Genomic DNA, 22,083 nt, shown 5'->3' with positions numbered 1-22,083 from the left:
GACAGGGGGGGAGATAGACAGAGACGGAGGGGGGGGGGAGAGAGAGAGAGAGACAGGGGGGGAGAGAGAGTCAGGGGGATAGAGAGATACAGGATGAGAGAGAGACAGGGAGAGAGAAACAGGATGAGAGACACAGGGGAGAGATACAGGAGGAGAGATACAGGGAGAGATACAGGATGAGAGAGAGACAGAGGGAGAGAGACGGAGAGAGAAACAGGATGAGAGACACAGGGGAGAGATACAGGAGGAGAGATACAGGGAGAGAAACAGGGTGAGAGAGACACGTGGGGAGTGAGACGGGGTTAGAGAGACAGTGGGAGAGAGAGAGAGACACATGGAGAGAGACACACATGGGGAGAGAGAGAGATAGAGAGAGACGGGGATAGAAAGAGAGAGACAGGACTAGAGATTGGGAAAGAGAGAGACCAGGGTTGAGAGATGGGGGGAGAGGGGGACTGAGACAAACTGGTATGCTCACTGCTTTGCATTCAGTTGAGCTTCACAGCCTATGTGCCATTCCAGCCATGTAATTTACAAAGAGGAGATTACAGGGCGGAATTCTCTGCCAATAGGGGTCTTTGCCATTGAAGCCAATAAGTGTCCGCTCAGAGAGCTCTGCTGGGGTGACGGTGACGACACGCCTCAGGACTGCCCCGCTGGGATTGGTTCTTCAGTTGAGCGCTGACAGCCAGCAATTAACACTGGTGTAGTGTGCAGTCCTGAGCCTGGAACTGGTCCCAGCTCATCAGGGACAGGGTGTGCAGGGAGAGGCAGCAGCACACACTATGCAGGAGCACACCAGAACACAGCTGCAGACTCTGCTACAACATCCAAGAGCAACAGCTTCTGTGTAGCACATCTCAACTACATTTAGTGAGATAGTATTTCCAGTGCTTATTTTCCACATGCTTCTCAATCCATGAGTTGCATTTTCTCCCCCCACTAAGCTTATGATTCTGATGCTCAGCGACTGATTTGTGTATGTGAATGTGACTATTTTGACCCAGGTGTTCACTTTTTGCATTGGGCTGGGAACCTCAAAAGTGCTTTTACTTTACCACTCAGGTGTTGCAATGCATGTGTGTAATATTAGGGCTGCACGCCCTTATGTCAGACTTGCAGACTCCAAGCGCATGGCAGGCATCCTCTATGCAAGGAATTGAGTGAATGGCACATTGTGATGAGTTGATCACCAGGATGATGTCTCCAGCTCTGCTCTGTGGAAGGTCACATAGAGAGATAGTGCCAGTCCCTCTCTGTCGCTGCTGATGGATCTGCTTGGATTACTGTCCGGTTGGGCTGTTGCTGATCGCTTAGGGGATCCTTCTTGGAATAGACTGCAGCCGTGATGGGACATTAAGGGGAGTGGTGCTGAGACACTATGAGCTCATTACAAAGGTGCGCTTAAGAAAAAAAGTGAGAGTGATCTGGTAGGATTTACCGCATTGCTTCTGGCCAGAACAAAACCTCATCCTATAGCACACCTCATCAGGATGAAGGATTAACCACGTTTTCTATTGCTCAGGGAGCTGGATATCTCAGACCAAACTATGGCTTACGACAACTCATCAGATCCTTCTGCCCCAGCAAGGAAAACCCCAAGCCTGCTGGAAATAGGGGCACTGTACTTGGACTCTGAAATCATTTTCGGGTTTACCAGCCATCTCTTGAGAAGAAGAGGCAAGGTGAGTGACCGCTGTCCACCAGGCTTCTGTGACATTCATCGTGTATTCCCTTTCTAGGTTGCACTTATACAGAAAGACACTAACTCTGAAGATTCACCCTTTTATACTCTTCAGACTGAGTATAGACAGCAGCGATGCCACTCTGAGTTGTAGTGTCACATTGTTGCAAGTCTGTTTGATTTCAGCACCAGGGACAGCTTTGTGTGATTAGGCAAAGTCAGAGTTGCTCTTTACTCGACTATAAGACAGTGGTGATAAGAAATGTGAAATAGAGGCAATTGCTCATTTGAACTATTATTATTATTATTATTATTATTATTATTATTATTATTATTATTAATAATATAATCTTCTATTTGTAAAGCGTTGTTGTGCAGCGTGGTACAGACTTTTGTATATTACTTAAACAGTTACATACAAGTGAGGACAAACATGCACAAACAGATACAAAGAGCTAATCGAAGTGACATGGATGATGCTTGCCATTGAAGTGGCTGAATAGAGGTAACCTTGGGCTTAAAAGGTACAACGCTAAGGTTTTATACTTAGCATTTTTTCTGCTTTTCACATAGTTATAATTGTTGATCCTATCAATAAGCAGTGTGGTAGCAAAGAAAATACTTTCTGTTACTAAAAATGGGAAAGGATACGTAACCCAATTACACAATTTACATCTCAAATGAGAAAGATGATGTAACCACTTGGATGCACAAGTTATCCATGCTGACATGTATTGCATTATATATGTGTGTTCTATAGGGAAATTAAGCCACTTACTCCACAAACTAATAACAAGTGAGTTAACTCTGGACCCCACAAATAAACTGTATGCAGACACCCAGATGTGCAATGTTTACCATGCATAGAATTACTGGGGAGGTACCGGTCCTGTCTTTGCAAACAAAGCTGTACAATCCCACCTGGTGCTTCTAGCTGATGGGAGATCTCAAGGCCATTACTCAGTGACATGAAATATTTAAGCAAGTTAGTGCAGCAGAGCAGGCTGAGGTGGGAAGTAGAGCGAGCACATCAGTCTCCATCAGGGGGCTACTGGTCCTCCCATCCCTGCGGATAATCCCTTCCCTAAGTGTTAATCACGAGGAATGTGTAACTCTGAGAGGTGTGAAATCCCTCGGGAGCTGGTAGGGTCTGATCCCCCATCATCAATCAGCATCATTCACTCTCAGAACTTTTACTGGGAATTTTCTTCAGCTCTTCCTTAGGGAGGAATGAAAAAAGCGACATTCCAGCTCTTCCTTAGGGAGGAATGAAGAAAGCGAAGTACCCATTTACATCTTGATCTTGGTCAGATATATTGGGAAGAAAGCACTCTGCACAGGTCTAAAGATATCCTGTATTAAAAATCAAACGAATCCTATTGGGTAATGTGTGTGTGTGTATATGTGTGTATGTATATATATATTTACACACACACACACACACGCACGCACGCACGCACGCACACACACACACACACACACACACACACAATGGTTTATAATGAAATGTGCAAATGGATATGTGTGTGTGAGAGAGAGAGAGGTTGAGTGTTTCCACTTCGTGTGAAGAATTGGTGTGTGTCCCTTTTGTACACTTGTGATGAGAATGGTTGCTGCCTAGTTTTAAGAATTGTGTGTGTGTGGGGGTATATCAGCCCTGTGCATAGGTGCGGTCACTTTCACACTGTAAAATCTACTTGGAGGCTTACAGTACCTTCCTCACTACCAGTCAAACTAGAGGCTGATCTCATGTCTAGCTTCTCAAATGCTGCGAGTGTGGTCAGTCTGTGAGGCTGTAGCAGTTTGAGAGCTCGCCGCTGGGGGCGCAGTGTGCAGCCCTGGGGTCAGGCTGCGCTGGCGCCTCCTGAATGCACTCACCACCAGATTAAATGAAGCAGAATAGAAGCGTATTCGATGTAGTGCAGATGAAAATTTAATAGCTCTGAGTAACCCCTTCAATGCGGCAGGAAGCCATCAGGGCATTGCAAGAGCAATATTTTCAAGACACCCCCAGTACTGGATACGTCCATTATCCCTTTAAAATCTTTAAACTAGTCACACACATTTCCCGTAGACAGTGACAGCAGGAGCTCTTTCTGTGCCCCAGGGATGACTATGGAAGATGGTACTCAATATCCAGTCAGTTGTAATAATTGTAGGATGTTACACATGACTTAAGGCACCCCTTTCCCTAAAGATAATTCGTTTTACTGTAGACAAAATGTGTATAATATTGTTAAGCTTCACACCCTCCCCCCCACAAATACATAAATAACTAAAAAGGCAAAAAGCTGTATAACAGAAATTAATTATTTTAAGCCTCCAAGGAAGTGCCTCAGTATCACAGTGGCGGAATAAAACAAGTTGATGATGTATATGGAAAAATACAAGGGGAGATAAACTGTAAATATTAGAGACTTAACAGTCATACTGGCAATTTGCTGCTTGCTTGTTACACAGTAGGTCCTACAGACAATGTAAAGTGTGAAGCCGTCACTGTCCAGCTCAGATGCAATAACCCTGTTGAAGAATCTAGCACCAAGTGTATAGTCTGTGGAGTTTATGCATAGCAACATCTGTGTACAATCTGTATGCTGGTCTAGTTATTAGTAACACCACCAGAACGTAACCCAAGAAACTCTAATAGAATAATTTACATGCGGAGTGTATATACATATCATGTGTGTGTGTGTGTGTGTGCGTGTGTGTATATATAAACATCTCTCTGTCTCTCTCTGTATCTGTCTCTCTCTCTGTCTCTGTCTCTCTCTCTGTCTCTCTGTCTCTCTGTCTCTCTCTCTCTCTGTGTCTCTCTCTCTCTCTCTCTCTCTCTCTCTCTCTCTCTCTCTCTCTCTCTCTCTCTCTCTCTCTCTCTCTCTCTCTCTCTCTCTCTGTTATATATATGTGTGTGTTTTTTTATATATAAATATATAATGTGTGATGTGTGTATATATATATATATATATATATATATATATATATATATATATAAAAATAAAGATACAATGATGATGGTACATAATTCTACTCTTTTATATGGATAGATAGAACTAACATAGTATTGACGAAGTGTCTCTTTATTTGGTAAAAATAATAAGCCTGTGATTGGTTCAGCCATTAATGATTAAATTCGTTTAAGTAAATTGCTTTGAGACTTCTTGTGTAACTGTACATTGATTTAAAGCTGTTAAGAATGTATCATTTGTATACATGTAATCGGGTTGGAGTGAGAGGAGTTGGAGACAGCAGAAGCTGAAGCAGACTTTCTTCCCTCCCTGAGGTTGGTCTTCTCACGACTGCTATTCTAGAGTGAATCTGTGAGCAAGGGGAAAGCCTCCAGGGCTGAAATTCTGACAGAGGTTCCTTATTCGGCCATTAGATGGCGCTGCGGTCCCAGGCACTGCTGTTTAACCCATGATTAGTGTGGGTGCAGCTGGCCTAGCCCTTGTATCTGAAGTATGGTAAGACCTTAAGGTAAAACAAATAAAGCATTTGAATATACACGTGTAAAATACTAATCTGGGTCTTTGCTTTTCCTGAATACAATTAAAAAGAATGAAACATATCATCGGTGGATATGAGCCTCCTTTATACCAAGGCTTTGCTTACTAAACCAGTTAATTCACACTTAGCCCCAAATCTGGCCCATGTTTATGCTAGGAATTTGAAACAGGGTGGAGTATCCCTCTCCAAGGCTGGCAAATACACCGCTTTAAGGTACCCCTTCACTGCCAAAATGGATCCTTCTTGACAAAGAGGTCCCAGGGTATATCTTTTGGGTGATACTGCCCCTTTAGTTAGCTCGATAATTTAAAGTAATATTTTAATCACTCTCTCAGTCATTACAAAAACTCACTTGCTTGTATGTGCCCTGCATCAGGCATCAGTAAAAAGACAGGGTGAAGTGTTTAAAAAGATGTATCAGTGGTACCTTAACACAGCAAGTAACACACGAACCATTGCTTCACAATGTGATGGAACTGAAGAGCCTCATTTGTTGCTTGATCTCCATTAACTGATGCTAGTGAGTATACACTGCCCATGCTTACTCAAAGTCTTCACATTTGAAGTTATAATACTGTATGATGTTTGTCAGCCTGGAAGAGGCTTGGGGAACCTGTTTGAGAGTCACGAGTGCTCTTGTCTGTGAAAATACATTATAGAGAGACATCGCACCAAATAGTCAATTTATTCTTTGGGTAAACTTGCTGTTCTGTAAATCTGTGAGCTTTCCAAACATGCACACATCCAATCTTCCAGAGGATTACTTGTGCAATCGGTCAGTCTCTGTGTTTGACATACAGGATAGCTTGCACTGACGGATCCATTTCAGGAGAATAACATATGCATGTGTGTGTATGAGAAAGTGGAGACAGACATAGGCGGAGAAGAAAAAAAAACACACAGTCCCATTGGGCTTCTTTGTGTCCACCTCAAGAAACAGCCACACAGGCCCAGAGCTATACATACAGTGCAGGCTTCTGCAGAGGTGGTCTCAGCTGCTGCCTACTTCAGATCCGCTATCTGAAGAGTCACATATGTAACACAATCACATAGAAATCTACCCCACTATAAAAGCTCGTGTGTGAGTTAGAAGCTGTTGAAATGTTGCGTTATCATATGGATAACAAGTGAAATCAGGAGATTGAATTCTGAGTCAGTGAGTGCTTTATGCCCCATATTGCACTTTGCAGTCACATAATGGATTTTGGGGCACAAATAGACGCCACGTGGGTGTTCCCATCCTACTTTACGAGCAGGTAGCGGGGTTTGTTAGAAAATAAATGTAGAATTGCAGTATTTTGGAACTATTGGATAAACTGGATGGCTGCAGACCCTCGTGGTAAAAAATGGGTTAAATCACCCCCCAAATATATTATCATGGGGGAAACTTTCCCATATCCTTGGGTAATCTCAAAAATTCATAACATTTAGGGAAAATGTCCCACTCAAAATACAGCGGCTTTACAGATGGGTATCAAGCCAATTTGTCTATCATTTGGCAGCCAGGAGCTTCCTTATTGCTGCAAGGGTGCTCAACTTCAGTCCTCAAGCCCCCCAAACAGGTCAGCTTTTCAGGATATCCCTGCTTCAGCACAGACAGAGCCACTTATTGAGCCACCTGTTCTGAAGCAGGGATATCTTAAAAACCTGACCTGGTGGTGGACCTTGAGGACTGGAATTGCCCACCCTGGTTGCAGAATGTATTTTAACCCTATCACTGCCATAGGGGCCCCAGCAATGCGTTGCTCTGCCCTTTGGTAGAGAATGGGTAAAAGAAGCAGTAAATATTTTTGATGCTCTTCTTTATCTTTTAAGGCTCAACTCCAGTCCACAAGCTTCAGTCCACAAGGATATCCCAGCTTCAGCACAGGTGGCTCCATCAGCCCATGCTTCAGCACAGGTGGCTTCATCAGCCCATGCTTCAGCACAGGTGGCTTAATCAGAGAGGTTCAGTCCTTAACTGAGCTTTTGATTGAGCCACCTGTAGTGAAGCTGGGATATCACGAAAACCTGACCTGTTTGTGGGGAGGAGGGGATCTTGAGGACTGGAGTTGAGCCTTAAAGGACAGGAACAGCGTCAACAACATTTACTGCTGCTTTTACCCCTCCTCTACCAAAGGGCAGAGCAACACATTGCTGAGCCCCCTACAGCAGTGAAGGGGTTAAAATACATTCAGTAACAGGAGTGGGCAACTGCAGTCCTCAATGTCCACCATCAGGTCAGGTGTTCAGGATATCCCTGCTTCAGCACAGGTGACTCAATCAGTGGCTCAGTCTGTGTTGAAGCAGGGATATCCTGGAAAGCTGACCTGTTGGTCGCCCTTGAGGACTGGAGTTGCCCACGCCAGCTCTGTAAGGTTGTCTGACCTGCTCCACTCCTCCAGCTAAATCTTTGGTTTTTCTTCTTTCTTAAAAAACAAACAAAAACCAAACACAGTAAAACTCACTTTAGGTCCATGCCCATTAATCATATCAAATGTACAAAGTCAACACTGGATGGCCCCTTTTGTTTGCCTTTTAGCTTGTTACTAAAGTAAACTGGAGCCTGACTTGACAGAAGGGAATGGGGTGTTGTGTCTTCAGTAAGGTGATCCTTCCGTGCTCATTTATATGAGAAAGGGAAGAGAAATAATGCTGGAAGTGCTCAGCTGCCTCCCCCTTCCCTCCCTTCCCCTGCTGATGGAGTTTCACAGGCTACTTCCCCTGGGGGGGTTATTGTGTCCAGTTTGAGGGCTGCAGAGAGGTGACTCCTCCTCCCCTCAGCCTCTGACCATCACCAACTTTATACCCCCAACTTGTACTTGTTGTTATTCGCTTCATGAGAAACCTGGATGGGAACATCACTTACTGTAGGTGCATGCAAGGGCTGGGGACAGGGGCTGGGGACAGGGGCTGAGAGAGAGCAGGGGCCGGGGACAGGGGCTGGGGACAGGGGCTGAGAGAGAGCAGGGGCCGGGGACAGGGGCTGGGGACAAGTGCTGAGGACAGGGGCTGGGGACAGGGGCTGAGAGCGGGGGGCTGGGGACGGGGGCTGAGGACAGGGGCTGAGAGAGAGCAGGGGCCGGGGACAGGGGCTGGGGACAGGGGCTGAGGACAGGAGCTGGATACGGGGGCTGAGAGCAGGGGCTGGGGACAGGGGCTGGGGACAGGGGCTGAGAGAGAAGAGGGGCTGGGGACAGGGGCTGAGAGCGGGGGCTGAGAGCTGGGGACGGGGGCTGAGGACAGGGGCTGAGAGAGAGCAGGGGCTGGGGACAGGGGCTGGGGACAGGGGCTGAGAGCGGGGGCTGAGAGCTGGGGACGGGGGCTGAGGACGGGCTGAGAGAGAGCAGGGGCTGGGGACAGGGGCTGGGGACAGGGGCTGAGAGCGGGGGCTGGGGACAGGGGCTGTGGACGGGCTGAGGACAGGGGCTGGGGACAGGGGCTGGGGACAGGGGCTGAGAGCGGGGGCTGGGGACAGGGGCTGTGGACGGGCTGAGGACAGGGGCTGGGGACAGGGGCTGAGAGAGAGCAGGGGCTGAGGGCAGGGGCTGAGAGAGAGCAGGGGCTGAGGGCAGGGGCTGGGGACAGGGGCTGGGGACAGGGGCTGAGAGCAGGGGAGCAGTCACATAGGGACAAGCTCTGAGTGGAAGTCCCTGGCGATGTGGAGCCTGCTCTGCGCTGTCAGCTATGGACGGAGCCTCTGTGCTCAGCACAGAGCAGAGGATCGGGCTCAGGAATAAGACGCCTGCTCCCATGATAACCATGATCCCAGCGCTGGCGAGGAGTGCGGGGTGTGCGAATCGCCCGGTGCTGCTGGTAAGTTGGAAAAGTTTTCCTGCCAAGTAAACAAGCTATTTGATAAAAGCTGCCTAGGGATTTGCAGGGGGTTAGAACCCAGTGGATCACTGCGATCATGTGGATATCTCAGTGGATCATTCTGTGATCGTGTAGGCATCTCGGTTAATCACTCGATGATCGTGTGGGTATATCAGTTGATCACGATCAGTTGGTATCTCGGTGGATAAGAGAGCAGGGAACCGGAATATTAGGCAGACACAGGCAGCAGCGATGAGGTTAAATCAGAGCAACGACTTAGATTCCCCAATGATTTCATAAGGTTGAGATAGCGGGTACAGTATATATGTATATATTTATATATGTATGTACCTATGTGTTTATACCTAGATATGGTTAAGCGTGTGTATATCTATCTATACATACACACACACACACACACACACACACTCTCTCTCTCTCTCTCTCTCTCTCTCTCTCTCTCTCTCTCTCTCTCTCTCTCTCTCTCTCTCTCTCTCTCTCTCTCTCTCTCTCTCTCTCTCTCTCTGCTTAACCATATCTAGGTATAAATACATAGGTACATATATAAATATATATATATATATATGTGTGTGTGCATGAATATTAGTACACACAAACACACACAAACACACACACACTCTACATGCTTAACCATATCTAGGTATAAATACATAGGTACATATATAAATATATATATATATATGTGTGTGTGCATGAATATACACACACACACACACACACACACACACGCTTAACCATATCTAGGTATAAACACATAGGTACATATATAAATATATATATGTGTGTGTGTGTGTGTGCATGAATATTAGTACACACACACACGTGTCAAAATGCAGGCTAACCAAATGGTACAATAAATGTGTCTTTACTACTGTAGCTCAACATTTCGGCGTCCCAATAGAGCTTTTTTCAAAAGCTCAAACGTTGAACTAGTAAAGACACATTTATTGAACCATTTAGTGTTCCTTATTTTTCTTTACCCTTCTACATAGTACAGTTTAGTATGTTAGCAGTAGCACCTGCTCCAATCTTTTACATTGTTACTGTTATTGTGTGCCCCGACTCACTCTCACTCTCTCTCTCTCTCTCTCTCTCTCTCTCTCTCTCTCTCTCTCTCTCTCTCTCTCTCTCTCTCTCTCTCTCTCTCTCTCTCTCTCTCTCTCTCTCTCTCTCCTCTCCCTCTCCCTCTCCCTCTCCTTCTCCCTCCCCCCCTCTCCCTCTCACATGTACATGGCATGTATATAGGTCTGTATTAGTGTTACTGTAGATCATTTATGTCCAGCCAGGTCTAATATATACATAATAATAATTTATATATATCAAATACATGTATATCATATCTATATACATATGTATGTTTCTGGGTGTACGTGTACAATGTCACTTTTGGATGTCCTGCTGCCTTTATCAGCTATCCCTATAACCGGTGCCCTCCTTGCTGTCCCCTCAGGTCTCGGACAGGTTCCCCGGCAGGGAGGTGTCGCCGTCCCCTAGAAAGAGGCTGCAGTGTGCGGACGAAGCTCTCCGAGGCAGCCGCCCCCCTCCAGAGGGAGCTGGGGCCGCCTCGGAGCTGGGACACCCAGAGGGGACAGGGGCTGGGGAGTGGTGTCCGTACTGCCAGGCCAAGCTGGCAGAGCTCAAGAAGCAAGCCCTGAAATTGGCCATACCCGGCTCCTGCACGGTAAGATCACCAATCACTTTCATGTGGCATTATTTCATGCAAACCTATCCAGCTCTGAAAGGGTTAAACAATATATATAGGGGAGCATGGAGTATTTTGAGTAGCACATATACCCAAGTATACAGAGATTACCCCAGCTGTGGGCTCCAGCTAACATACGTGTAGGTATTAAGTAACTAACCAATAACCATAAGCAGTGACTGTGCTACTGAATTCCAATGTGACTGAGAGCCCCAGAAATGATATATATATAAATATATACATACACACATATACATATATCTATGTCTCTCTCACTCTGTGTATGTGTGTGTGTGTATATAAACACACACACACATTGTTATTGTGCGCGCATTACTGTGCGCCCGTTATTTTGCACGCGGTATTTTGCATGCATTATTGCGCATGCGTTATTGCACACGCGTTATTTTGCATGGGTTATTCTGCACGCAGTATTGCGCATGCGTTATTGTGCAGACATGCTGCACTGCTCTATGTGGGCCTGGTTTAGATTATGTTTCTGTTCTTTGTTGCCCAAGCTGACCTTTTTTTCTGTGGTCACACACTAGGTTTTAAAGAGCACAATGGTTAGTTTGTAATATTATTTGGGATGCCATTCCGAAATAGACCTGACTTAGTTTTCGGAGTAATCATTAACTCAAAACTGAGAGTCACTGACCAATAACTGGCAACTGACTAGTGATCCTCACACAGGGACCTGGAATGTTACCTTATAGGTTTTGTATTGAGTTTCCTAGGTTGCTTTCAATAAGTTCATCAATCGTGGACTCTTCATTGGTCACAAGGTGGTCTGTCAGTGAAAGGTTACATGTGCCATTATGTTTAGGTAAACACCATGTAGTACTGTATATCTCAGGTTCGCAAAGTGTGCATCCTTTATAGAGCAGAAACAACCCAATGTTCTCACTGAAATCTGAATCCATGGGTTTGATTTTGGATAGAGCCTCAGGTTTTCTGTCACTTATTCCCCATTTTTATTATTTAGTCAAAATGTATTGGTGTCTATTTTGATAATTCAGATTGATTTTGACCTGTACCATTATTTGAACCTTTATGATATGTGTGGATGGTGGAATGTGTCAAAGTTCTATAGTTTAACAATATAGTTTCAACCCAAAATGAGTGATTAATAGAAGATTCAGTTTGCAAACGATTGTACGTCAATTACCCTGTATCATATTATCATTTCAGTCACATTTTAAGTAATTGTGCCAACAGTTGGATTTCAGCTAATGAACAGGAATCTATCAAACTAAAATGTTTGGTCCCAGAATGAGTATAAACGTTGCAAGTTTAATTCAATTCTTGATGTTTTTTTAAGAACTTGAAGGACTTTCTGGGTGACCCAAAGTTTGTGATCTTGACGTAGGAAGAAAACCTCGCTCCCTATGACATGGGAATGATCCATCTATGAGACCACTAATAGTCCTGACTGCTTACAATAAATCATTTGGAAAACTGATGGAACATGTTCTGAAGTTGAAACCAGCTCTCATTTAAAAAGACCAAAAGTCCCTTTCTGTTCAAAAGAACATATGATATCCTCAGGACCTGTCTAGGGATTCATTCTGTAGGTGCAGATTAAGAGAATGGGAGACATAATAAAGTCATGTGAAAGGAAGTCTCTCCTTATGAACACTTTTCCTGTAACTTTACAGTATTTTAATTACCTTTTAGCCAACTGTAGAATATGTTGGTGCTATATAAAGAAATGTTTATGATAACTGACTACACTGTGTTTATAATACTCTTCATACTGTGTTTATACTGGCATAATAACAGTCGGAGGGATAGCAGCTACAACTAATTGATGCTAGTGGCAAGGGTGTCATTATACAGAACAAGAAACACCTGTGGAACGCACATCATATATTTCACTATTCTAGTCCAGTAGATCAATAACTAAACAGGCACTTCAGTGACACCTGAAACATTTACTGACAAAATGTCGATGTTTCGGCCCCAACATGAACTTTTAAACATGTATTTAATAAACATTTGTAACCAGCGCACTTAATATCCCTTTTGTTTGGGAGAAGGCTCCATCCATCTCCAGTGTTGGACAGAAAATAGCCAAATTCTTCAATGTAATTATTTTCCCAAGAGAAGTCTAAAACCTGAATAACGAGAAGAAACATTTATACCATCATTTGTGCATTTGAAACACTAGTTGTTTTTTTCCCTAAATGCCTCCAGCATGCTTTTTTTGCCCTTCTGAGGTTAAAGTGATTATAGGTTGTTGACGTATCATTAGGCACTGACCTTAATTAATGGGGTTTGCAGCGCACATTTAACTCCATGTTGTAACCCAGACGTGGGTTGCATTGAAAATGTGGATTCATTCCAAAATTAAACACGTTTGCCTTGCCGTTCTTGGAGTACTCAGACCTTTGTTCATAACTTTGTGACTTTTACTTTGTGTTCTAAAACAGGGGTGCTCAACTCCAGGCCTCAAGACCCCCCAACAGGTCAGATTATAAGGATATTCCAGCTTCAGCACAGGTGGCTCAATCAGTCTCTGCTTCAGCATAGGTGACTCAGTCTTTGACTGAGCCACTGATTGAGCCACCTGTGTTGAAGCTGGGATATCCTTAAAATCTTGAGGACTGGAGTTGCGCACCTCTGCTCAAAAAAACAGATCCAAGCAGATTATCATTAAAACGATGTGCTATCACCTTGCTATTTCCTGTAATAGATTTGTTCTGGTCATTATTACTAAGACACCGTGCAATTACTGAAGCATGTTGAACACTCCATTGTGTTTCACATGTTTTATGTATTAGAACCAACATTGTTTAAAAAAACCCAAAAAAAACCCAATGCAAGTCCTCCCTGTGATAAATTGGGGTCTGTCAAGGAAACCGGCCCTGCATGACCTTTATATGAATAGAAATATCTCCTGCGTGATTATAATATTTTAGTTGTATCTAAGTTTATTTTTTTTTCTTGGTGAGTTGGCGTTGTGAAGGTAGATTGTGAGTGTAGGATTCTATATTATCATCTGGATGTGTTCAGGATACAAAACAGGATCCCAGAGAGTAATTTGGGGCCTTTCCATTATTTGTGAATAAAGTGCAGCTTACCATTGTGTTTTCTTTAAGGTAGGCATACTTTCATTGGACAAAACAATGCATGGATTCTTCCAATGACTTTATCTGTAGCTGGTTTGTAATGGACCTTATCTCGTGATGGGTGGTAAAGGCACCTTTGTCATGGGAAAATACATATGCTGGGAAGTCAATGGTTTTTGTCCAGGTGGGCAGGTTAGGAGAGCTGTCTTTTAAGGCCAAGTTGTGTGGTCTCAATTGTGCAAGTCTCAAAGGAAACTTCTTTGATAAGGGCTTGATGATGGGTAAATTAATCCCTTCTCCATTACACTGCAAGTTTTGTAAAGAATAGTAATAATGTACTATCTGTCACTGTGTTAAAACCTTGACAATCTTGTTCAGAGATAGAGTTACAGATACAAATATCTACATTGTAGTACTGGGTTTTTAGTGCTAATGTGTAAAGAATAGTGGCAATCGTGTGGTGAGGGCTAGACAGACCCCCTCTGTTCAATTCTTTTGAGCATCCGTTCTACACAAATCTTATTTTAGAGAAAGGGGGGTGGGGGAGCAGATTTGGGAAAATGATTTCTCACTGTAAAATGAATTATTGACATGCGAAATATCTCACCTGTGAAATCATTGTGTTCCATGTACATCTGCTTAAAGAATTTCTTCTATGCCTTAAATCAGGAGTGGCCAACTCCAGCTCCTCAAGGGCCACCAACAGATCAGGTTTTAAGGATATCCCTGCTTCAGCACAGGTGGCCCAATGAGTTACTGAGCTACTGAATGATCCACCTGTGCTGAAAAAGTGGTATCCTTAAGACCGGCAAGAAAGAACAAAAATAAAAATAAAGTGCGCCAAATGGGATGTAACTGTGAATATGGGCTGTGTTATAAAGCAAATGCAAAAAAACAAAAAACATGTGACATGAACCAGTCCGGCGCGTATAGGGTCTTGCTACTAAAAGTGGATTAAATTTTTTTTGCCACAACCCAATAAATGACGCAGCTTCTTAAAACAGGGAACCCCAGTCCCTGATGAGACTGAGATAGCAAAGAAGAAAAAAGTTAGAAGCGCAGTCAAAGACGGGGTAGTGGTCAAACTGATCTCCTTTAATCTTAAAATAGTTAAAAAACACACATGTCCCAGAGATTACCCTAAGGGACAACACAAGCATAATAGTCAAATACAACAATAAATGGTGTTTTAAAAGATGTGCAGATCTCCAAGGGGTATAAAACGGGAGAATCCCTGTGAAAAGTCTGAGTCCTTTAGGCTGTGCACTGCCCGGGTAAGTTTAAGTATAGAGGGGTACCCCAGGGTAGAGCCAATGCTCAATATGCTCACCCTGAATTCGCTCCTGGTACGCGGGAGTCCTTTAGCTTTAATCAGCCCCGAAATCTCCTCCGGTACACGCTGCACAGATGCTTGGTGGCCCACGATGCCACACAGCCCTCCGGGTGTCCGGGTCTGATGTCACTTCCGGTTGTGACGCACAGACCCTTCCCTGACGAAGCCATTATTGGTGAAACGCGTAGGAGGAGGAGCATAGGGTGATTGCTCTCATTCAGTGCATTGGAGCGGAGCAAGGAACTTCTTACATTGGGCTCAAGTTGTTATCCCGTGACTAAGTTTGTTTGCCTGTGCGTTGGCAACCACCAGGAGGAGGAGAGCTGACACACGCAGCCCAGTTACTACCGGGAAGGGTCTGTGCGTCACAACCGGAAGTGACATCAGACCCGGACACCCGGAGGGCTGTGTGGCATCGTGGGCCACCAAGCATCTGTGCAGCGTGTACCGGAGGAGATTTCGGGGCTGACTAAAGCTGCAGGACCCTCGCGTACCAGGAGCGAATTCAGGGTGAGCATATTGAGCATTGGCTCTACCCTGGGGTACCCCTCTATACTTAAACTTACCCGGGCAGTGCACAGCCTAAAGGACTCAGACTTTTCACAGGGATTCTCCCGTTTTATACCCCTTGGAGACCCATTGAGTGCATTTGCACAAAAGCTTCATCTGCACATCTTTTAAAACACCATTTATTGTTGTATTTGACTATTATGCTTGTGTTGTCCCTTAGGGTAATCTCTGGGACATGTGTGTTTTTTTATCTATTTTAAGATTAAAGGAGATCAGTTTGACCACTACCCCGTCTTTGACTGCGCTTCTAACTTTTTTCTTCTTTGCTATCCTTAAGACCGGACCTGTTGGTGGCCCTTGAGGAGCTGGAGTTGGCCACCCATGCCTTAATGGGTTGGGGGATCTTTCATCAAAGGTTTAGAGGGGTTTGAACACCTGGAATGAAGACTTCGCGGTCAGTTGGTCTTTTTTCAGATTAAAGAAAGCTCAGTCTCCATTCTTTGATTTGTAATATCCAAAGACGGAATTGATTAAATGGAAGTTGTAATACAGCATTAATAAATAATTACTGGGTTATGTATGTATATAATATGTCAGTATAGAACAAGAAGAATTGTGACTTTTATTGGCTGATGAATTTTGCATTATAATTATATATTGGGCACAAAATACATAAAATAAATACAAGAACCAAAAGGAAAAATGGGATCCGCATATAATTATTTGTATTGTACACTTTACATGGCATGCAAAACAATTCATTATCATTTTTTGTAGGCTGCATCAAATGTAAAAATATATATATTTAAGTTTCTTACATTTAATCCAGACTTGTTAATTAAAGCCGGACTGGACAAAAATGTTAAAAATTTAGGAGCCAGCTAGAATTTTTAGGAGCCAAAAGGTTTGCATGGAGCGGCTGTATCGGTCTCTCCCCTCCTGCCACCATGACTTAACTTTGGCTTCTAAAAAAACCCTCCCCCCGTTAGCGGTTCTGTATGTCAGACCATGTGTGTCAGTGTGTATCTGTGACACAAATACTTACACTTTCAATCTCTCACACTGGCACACTCACTCTCACGCAATGACACTCTCTCACACATAGTGACACAAGCACATGACACACTAGCACTTCTCCCCTCTACCGCTGACATTGACCTCATGGAGACTTGGGTCGGGCACAGTGCTGGAGCTCTCCGCCTCTTTCCCTCCCCCATACGCTGCTGGGCGCCTCTGTTGCCTGGGCTTGGATCCCCCCCCCCCTACACGGCACAGGACTGAGTGACCTGTCAGTCACCGCTGCCACTGGCTCCTGATCCTGCTTTGAGGTTGCCCTAGTAAAGCAGGTCATTCAGCCCAGCAAAACACAGATGCCAGGGACAACATTTTAGGTGCCTGGGTGACCAGGCACCCTGGAAATTTCCATCCCTGAAAGAAGCATTGAGTTGCCCCTTTGTAACATATATTTCTCATTCTTTGTACAATAATGAGTTTTTCCTAGGTAAGTTATAAGTAATATAATCTTAATATGCCATCATATTGTGTATATACTGTATAGTTCTAAAGTTCATGTGTAAATTACACAATTAAAGTAATTTGCAATATGCTGAGGGCAAGGAACAGAAATATTAGTCCCTCAGCAATTACTTAGAAAATTATGAAATTGCCATATTTTATTCATAGACAAATCTTGATGCTGTTAATATTTTATCAGTAGATTCAAAATATGCACAAAGCTGATATTGATGAGATACATGTTCGTACGAAAGGGTTTGAGTTTTCATGTTTTATTGATAGAAACATTTATATTTATTTTAATTGGACAGATTTATAATTTTAATTACCCTATAATTCTAATCCCTTTGCTCCACACACCTTCGGGATTGGGTGTGCACAATGCCATGCTTATTTCCCAACATCTATGATCTGCTTTAACCTGTAACCTTCAATCTTCCTGTCTCCAAACTACTGACCATGCAGTTGCCTTCAACCATTTAAATACTAGAATGGAAAAAAAATAGCCAAAAGGACAACCGGAAGGATGTATTTATGGCCACATTTGTTGAAAAATGTAGACAAATCAGACTGGTGCCGTGAAGTACAATTTTCATCACGTTTAATAAATGTTTAACATGTCTTTATTCTGCGTCCTTCTGGTTCATTAGAACACATTATGATTTATGTTTCATTCTGATTCATTCTGGGCCTTCATACACGTTTGGAATTTGTTTTAAAATGTTTCAGTTATTAACCAACAAAACCATGGCTATTGTCTGTGTTCACTTAAAGTGATTTGTTACCGGCGCTAACCACACCCAATCTGTGATAAAATAGTGCACAAAATTAAAATTCAAAATAAAATGTGTCAAGGTGATCACTGATCAAATTCTCAACCTTCCAGGAATGTGTACAGATTCCTTTCAATAGTAGCTTGTCCGGGATGGGAAGGGAGCGAAGATAGCAGGGATACACCATGAAAAATAAAAAATAAATGCATACAATAGTGTAATAAGTTCTTTTCAATCTGGATAAAACATGTATGTCTTGGCTCTATAGCAATGCCTACTTACAGCATGTCAAAAGGTAAAAAGCATTGATCTACACAGCAGGTAGAAAGGTGTCAGGATCTTCAGGAACAACAGCCCAGGTTTACAGCATAAGAAATCAGCACCTCAGCTCAGACGCCAGTAGATGTGAGTGGATCAGAGACATGCAAAAGAAAGGCAGACCATAGTGTCGATCGTGCATAAAATTTATATAAACAAACAACAAATTTTAGGAATTGTACTCACATTGTGTACATAATCATAGTTCACATAGGGCTTTACTTGAGGCAAATGGAGTGCTGGTTCAGTGTGGAGCAGCTCACCGGGGATCTTCTCCTTAGACTCACAACAGACCGGGTGGGAGATGGCGTCTGACGTCACATCCGCTGTTGGGGTGACGGCATCCGGTCTTGGAGGCAAACGGTGGGGGAACTCAGCAACTCTGAAGCCTTCAGTAGAAAGAGCAGCTGCAGCAATGAAAATGGCTCTACGCGTTTCGTCGTACTAGACAACTTCCTCAGGAGCAATGAATTTCATTGCTCCTGAGGAAGTTGTCTAGTACGACGAAACGCGTAGAGCCACTTTCATTGCTGCAGCTGCTATTTCTACTGAAGGCTTCAGAGTTGCTGAGTTCCCCCACCGTTTGCCTCCAAGACCGGATGCCGTCACCCCAACAGCGGATGTGACGTCAGACGCCATCTCCCACCCGGTCTGTTGTGAGTCTAAGGAGAAGATCCCCGGTGAGCTGCTCCACACTGAACCAGCACTCCATTTGCCTCAAGTAAAGCCCTATGTGAACTATGATTATGTACACAATGTGAGTACAATTCCTAAAATTTGTTGTTTGTTTATATAAATTTTATGCACGATCGACACTATGGTCTGCCTTTCTTTTGCATGTCTCGGATCCACTCACATCTACTGACGTCTGAGCTGAGGTGCTGATTTCTTATGCTGTAAACCTGGGCTGTTGTTCCTGAAGATCCTGACACCTTTCTACCTGCTGTGTAGATCAATGCTTTTTACCTTTTGACCTGCTGTAAGTAGGCATTGCTATAGAGCCAAGACATACATGTTTTATCCAGATTGAAAAGAACTTATTACACTATTGTATGCATTTATTTTTTATTTTTCATGGTGTATCCCTGCTATTGTCTGTGTTCCCCATCAAACGTACCAGGGAATGACGTTGGTGTGCCAAGTCAAATGGTCCAGGTTTGAGCTTGGTGAAGCCAGTAGCCCTCTGGTAATCCCTTGCTCCAAAATGTTGCTACCATTTGATATTTGTTTTGCACCGGAAGTTGTGTAGAAGGTAATTTCGAGACTCCTCTTAGCTCTCTTGGTCATAAAATAATGGCAAATATTTACTAAGCAGTGCTTTTCCATAAGACATCTTGAGTGCTAGAAGACACCGTATGGTCCACACTCCAGAGTACAGGGAAGACAGTTCAAATCCTTGTCAATACGAGCCTTTGTATCTAGCTGATGCCTTTAGCAGTATACGTTGAGTGAATACAGACCTATATTAACATCAGGGCCAAATGTAAAAAAAAACCTTGCTTTTTTTACGTTTCTTAAGGATAGCTTTATACCAAAGCAAGTGTACCAGTATTTACTGATTTTACAACAAAAGGTTGTACATTACTGGAAAGACACAAGGAAATGTATGTATCTTATAATTATATGAACATCAAGTAACTCTAAATCCTGTTATTGGTTCAAATAAACATTCCTGGTGGGGACTTGGCAAAATACAGCAACAAATTTAGAAAAGTAGTCGTTATTCAAAGTGACTCCATTGCATTCATTAAACACTGAAGCTACTGTTGAACATGATACTTGCCCCCTTCCAAACAATTGCATCATATACCCTTCAAATGCATGCATATTCAAGGAACTTTAATTTACATGTTGCCAAGTTCTTTAACAAACCAAAGTGTTTTGCTGCCGTGCTCTGGTTCTATTGTAACTGCTTGGTTTAATGTTCCCGTGCAACATTCTGTTTTACTATTGTAAGGCTTACTTTAAAAAACAAACCCCTTCCTGCGCTTGTCATACTTACTTTCCCACAGCTAATCATTATGAAAAGCTCATAATGAAAGCCAGAAAAGCTTAAGGATACATCAGCATGGAAATAGGTTTGAGTAATATGGACATGAATTGATATTCATATGCAACATGTTGTATCAATCATCTGACGTTCGTACACATCCTGTCTTATTTCTCACAATTGCATTTCTTCTGGTTTGTACTTAGTTTAGAAAATGTCAAGTGTATGTATTGCTTTAGTTACATTAACAAGCAGAAGTGATCATGAAAATGTGAATGTCTATCCAATTTTAGATGTTGGTATCTATTTATTTATGCAGCGTCGACTATATACTCATTGCTTTACAAAATATACAGTACAGAGAATTATAATACAACGATTGCAAATAATATAAAAGCACATGACTGGGAAGGTAATCCCTGGCCGGGTTATAATCTAATTAACAGGTCAGCCTGGAAGAGCCTTGGAACAAATATTTGTAGAAAAATAGTAGAATCAAAGTAGAAGACATTTTTGGTGTAAATATCCCAAATAACTATGTGTTGAGTTGAGGTTCGATTAGAAAACTGAACTCTGCTTGCATCATTCTTTGGTATATGGTTGCCAGAAAGAAGGTTTGATTATACATTATTAATATAAAGGTATATGGTGAGTCATGTTATTAGAAGCTAATGTGAGGCAGTGCTAATTTAACATGGCGTTAAGTCTATGCTAATGAGACAGCCAGCAGCCAGTTGTTTTCCATATAATTAGCTTTGTGGATATTCATTAACCCCAGGGAAAATAACGTGTGTTAACAATTTTGATGGCATCTCGTTATTATCACTGAGTATCTCTGTAGATATTGTCTCAAGTGTTTTCTTTCCCTGTATCCCACCCTGTCCTCATCAGAGAACCAATAAAGATAAGGGGAGATGGGATTCTGGCTGTACAAGCGCTTGCCGATCACACAGTGACATCACACAAAGGGAGCAGCCGAGGAAGTCACACCCATCCCACGTCTAATAAAAAAAAACTCCTTATAGGTGTCAGATTTGGGTAAAAAAAGGTATCCTTTACCTTGATGAGACCCCCTTGATGAGAAACATGGCACTGTGGTCCTTTGAGGGATTTCCCCTTTAACAAACCTAATTTAGGTGAGACTAGTTCTGTAGGTGCACAGAGAATGACATTGATAAAAAGAGTACTTCATGCAAATGTAAATTCTTTTCTTCATGTAGCTAATTGCTCAAGAAAAAGGCTAAGGTAACATTATGCACTAAGTGCAAAGGAGGGAGAAGGACTAAGTGCAGTCATTCATTATTATTTCACTGCAAGTTTCTAAGTAAAAGATCAGTTCAGACGTTTTGACTGTGACAGCCGAACCCAATTAATGCAGAAGCTCTACCATTGTGTGCACTGCAACCCACTGACAAACCTCATGGTCTGGCCAAGCCAGATCGGTTATTACTCTATCGAACACTCTTATTGGAATAAAAGAATATTGGAGCCTACCAGTAGGGAAATGGTAAATCACTGGTAACAAAAAATGGCCCATACACATTTTTACAGGCGGTTGAAGCTTTGCGGGAATCCCATATGTAATCACTAATTATACCAACAGACACTCAAGGAAGATAACTTGGGATCAAGATACAGTTTAAACAGCTGTTGCGTGTATCTATCACACTCGGATGCATGTGGAATCCTTTTCATTCCTTATCTTATTTTCTGTAGCGATACTTCTGCCGTCCTTCTTGAACTCTCCTACCTCCCTCTTTACTCGGCATGTAATTTATTTATTTATTTATTAAATGTTTTACCAGGAAGTAATACATTGAGAGTTACCTCTCGTTTTCACGTATGTCCTGTGCATAGAGTTATGATG

At 43.0% G+C, this 22,083-nt stretch overlaps 1 protein-coding gene across 4 annotated transcripts in view; it reads left to right on the top strand.

Annotated features, from left to right (window-relative positions):
• Positions 1-694: 694 nt before the first annotated feature.
• KIF26A (kinesin family member 26A) overlaps positions 695-22,083 on the top strand; it is a 111,141-nt gene continuing 89,752 nt past the window's right edge. For 3 of the 4 annotated variants that reach the window (XM_075614949.1, XM_075614948.1, XM_075614946.1), the window contains exons 1-2: positions 695-1,685; positions 10,455-10,685. In XM_075614949.1, coding sequence (XP_075471064.1) covers positions 1,551-1,685; positions 10,455-10,685 — 366 coding nt within the window. In that variant the 5' untranslated portion in view covers positions 695-1,550. Of the gene's footprint in view, positions 1,686-8,791; positions 8,984-10,454; positions 10,686-22,083 lie in introns of those variants that run through there. The other variant, XM_075614947.1, reaches the window with a different exon arrangement.

This window comes from Ascaphus truei, chromosome 9 (assembly GCF_040206685.1).
Source record: "Ascaphus truei isolate aAscTru1 chromosome 9, aAscTru1.hap1, whole genome shotgun sequence".
NCBI classification, from domain to species: domain Eukaryota; kingdom Metazoa; phylum Chordata; class Amphibia; order Anura; family Ascaphidae; genus Ascaphus; species Ascaphus truei.
Note: the sequence above shows the minus strand (reverse complement) of the source record. Positions and strands in the feature narration are given on the sequence as shown.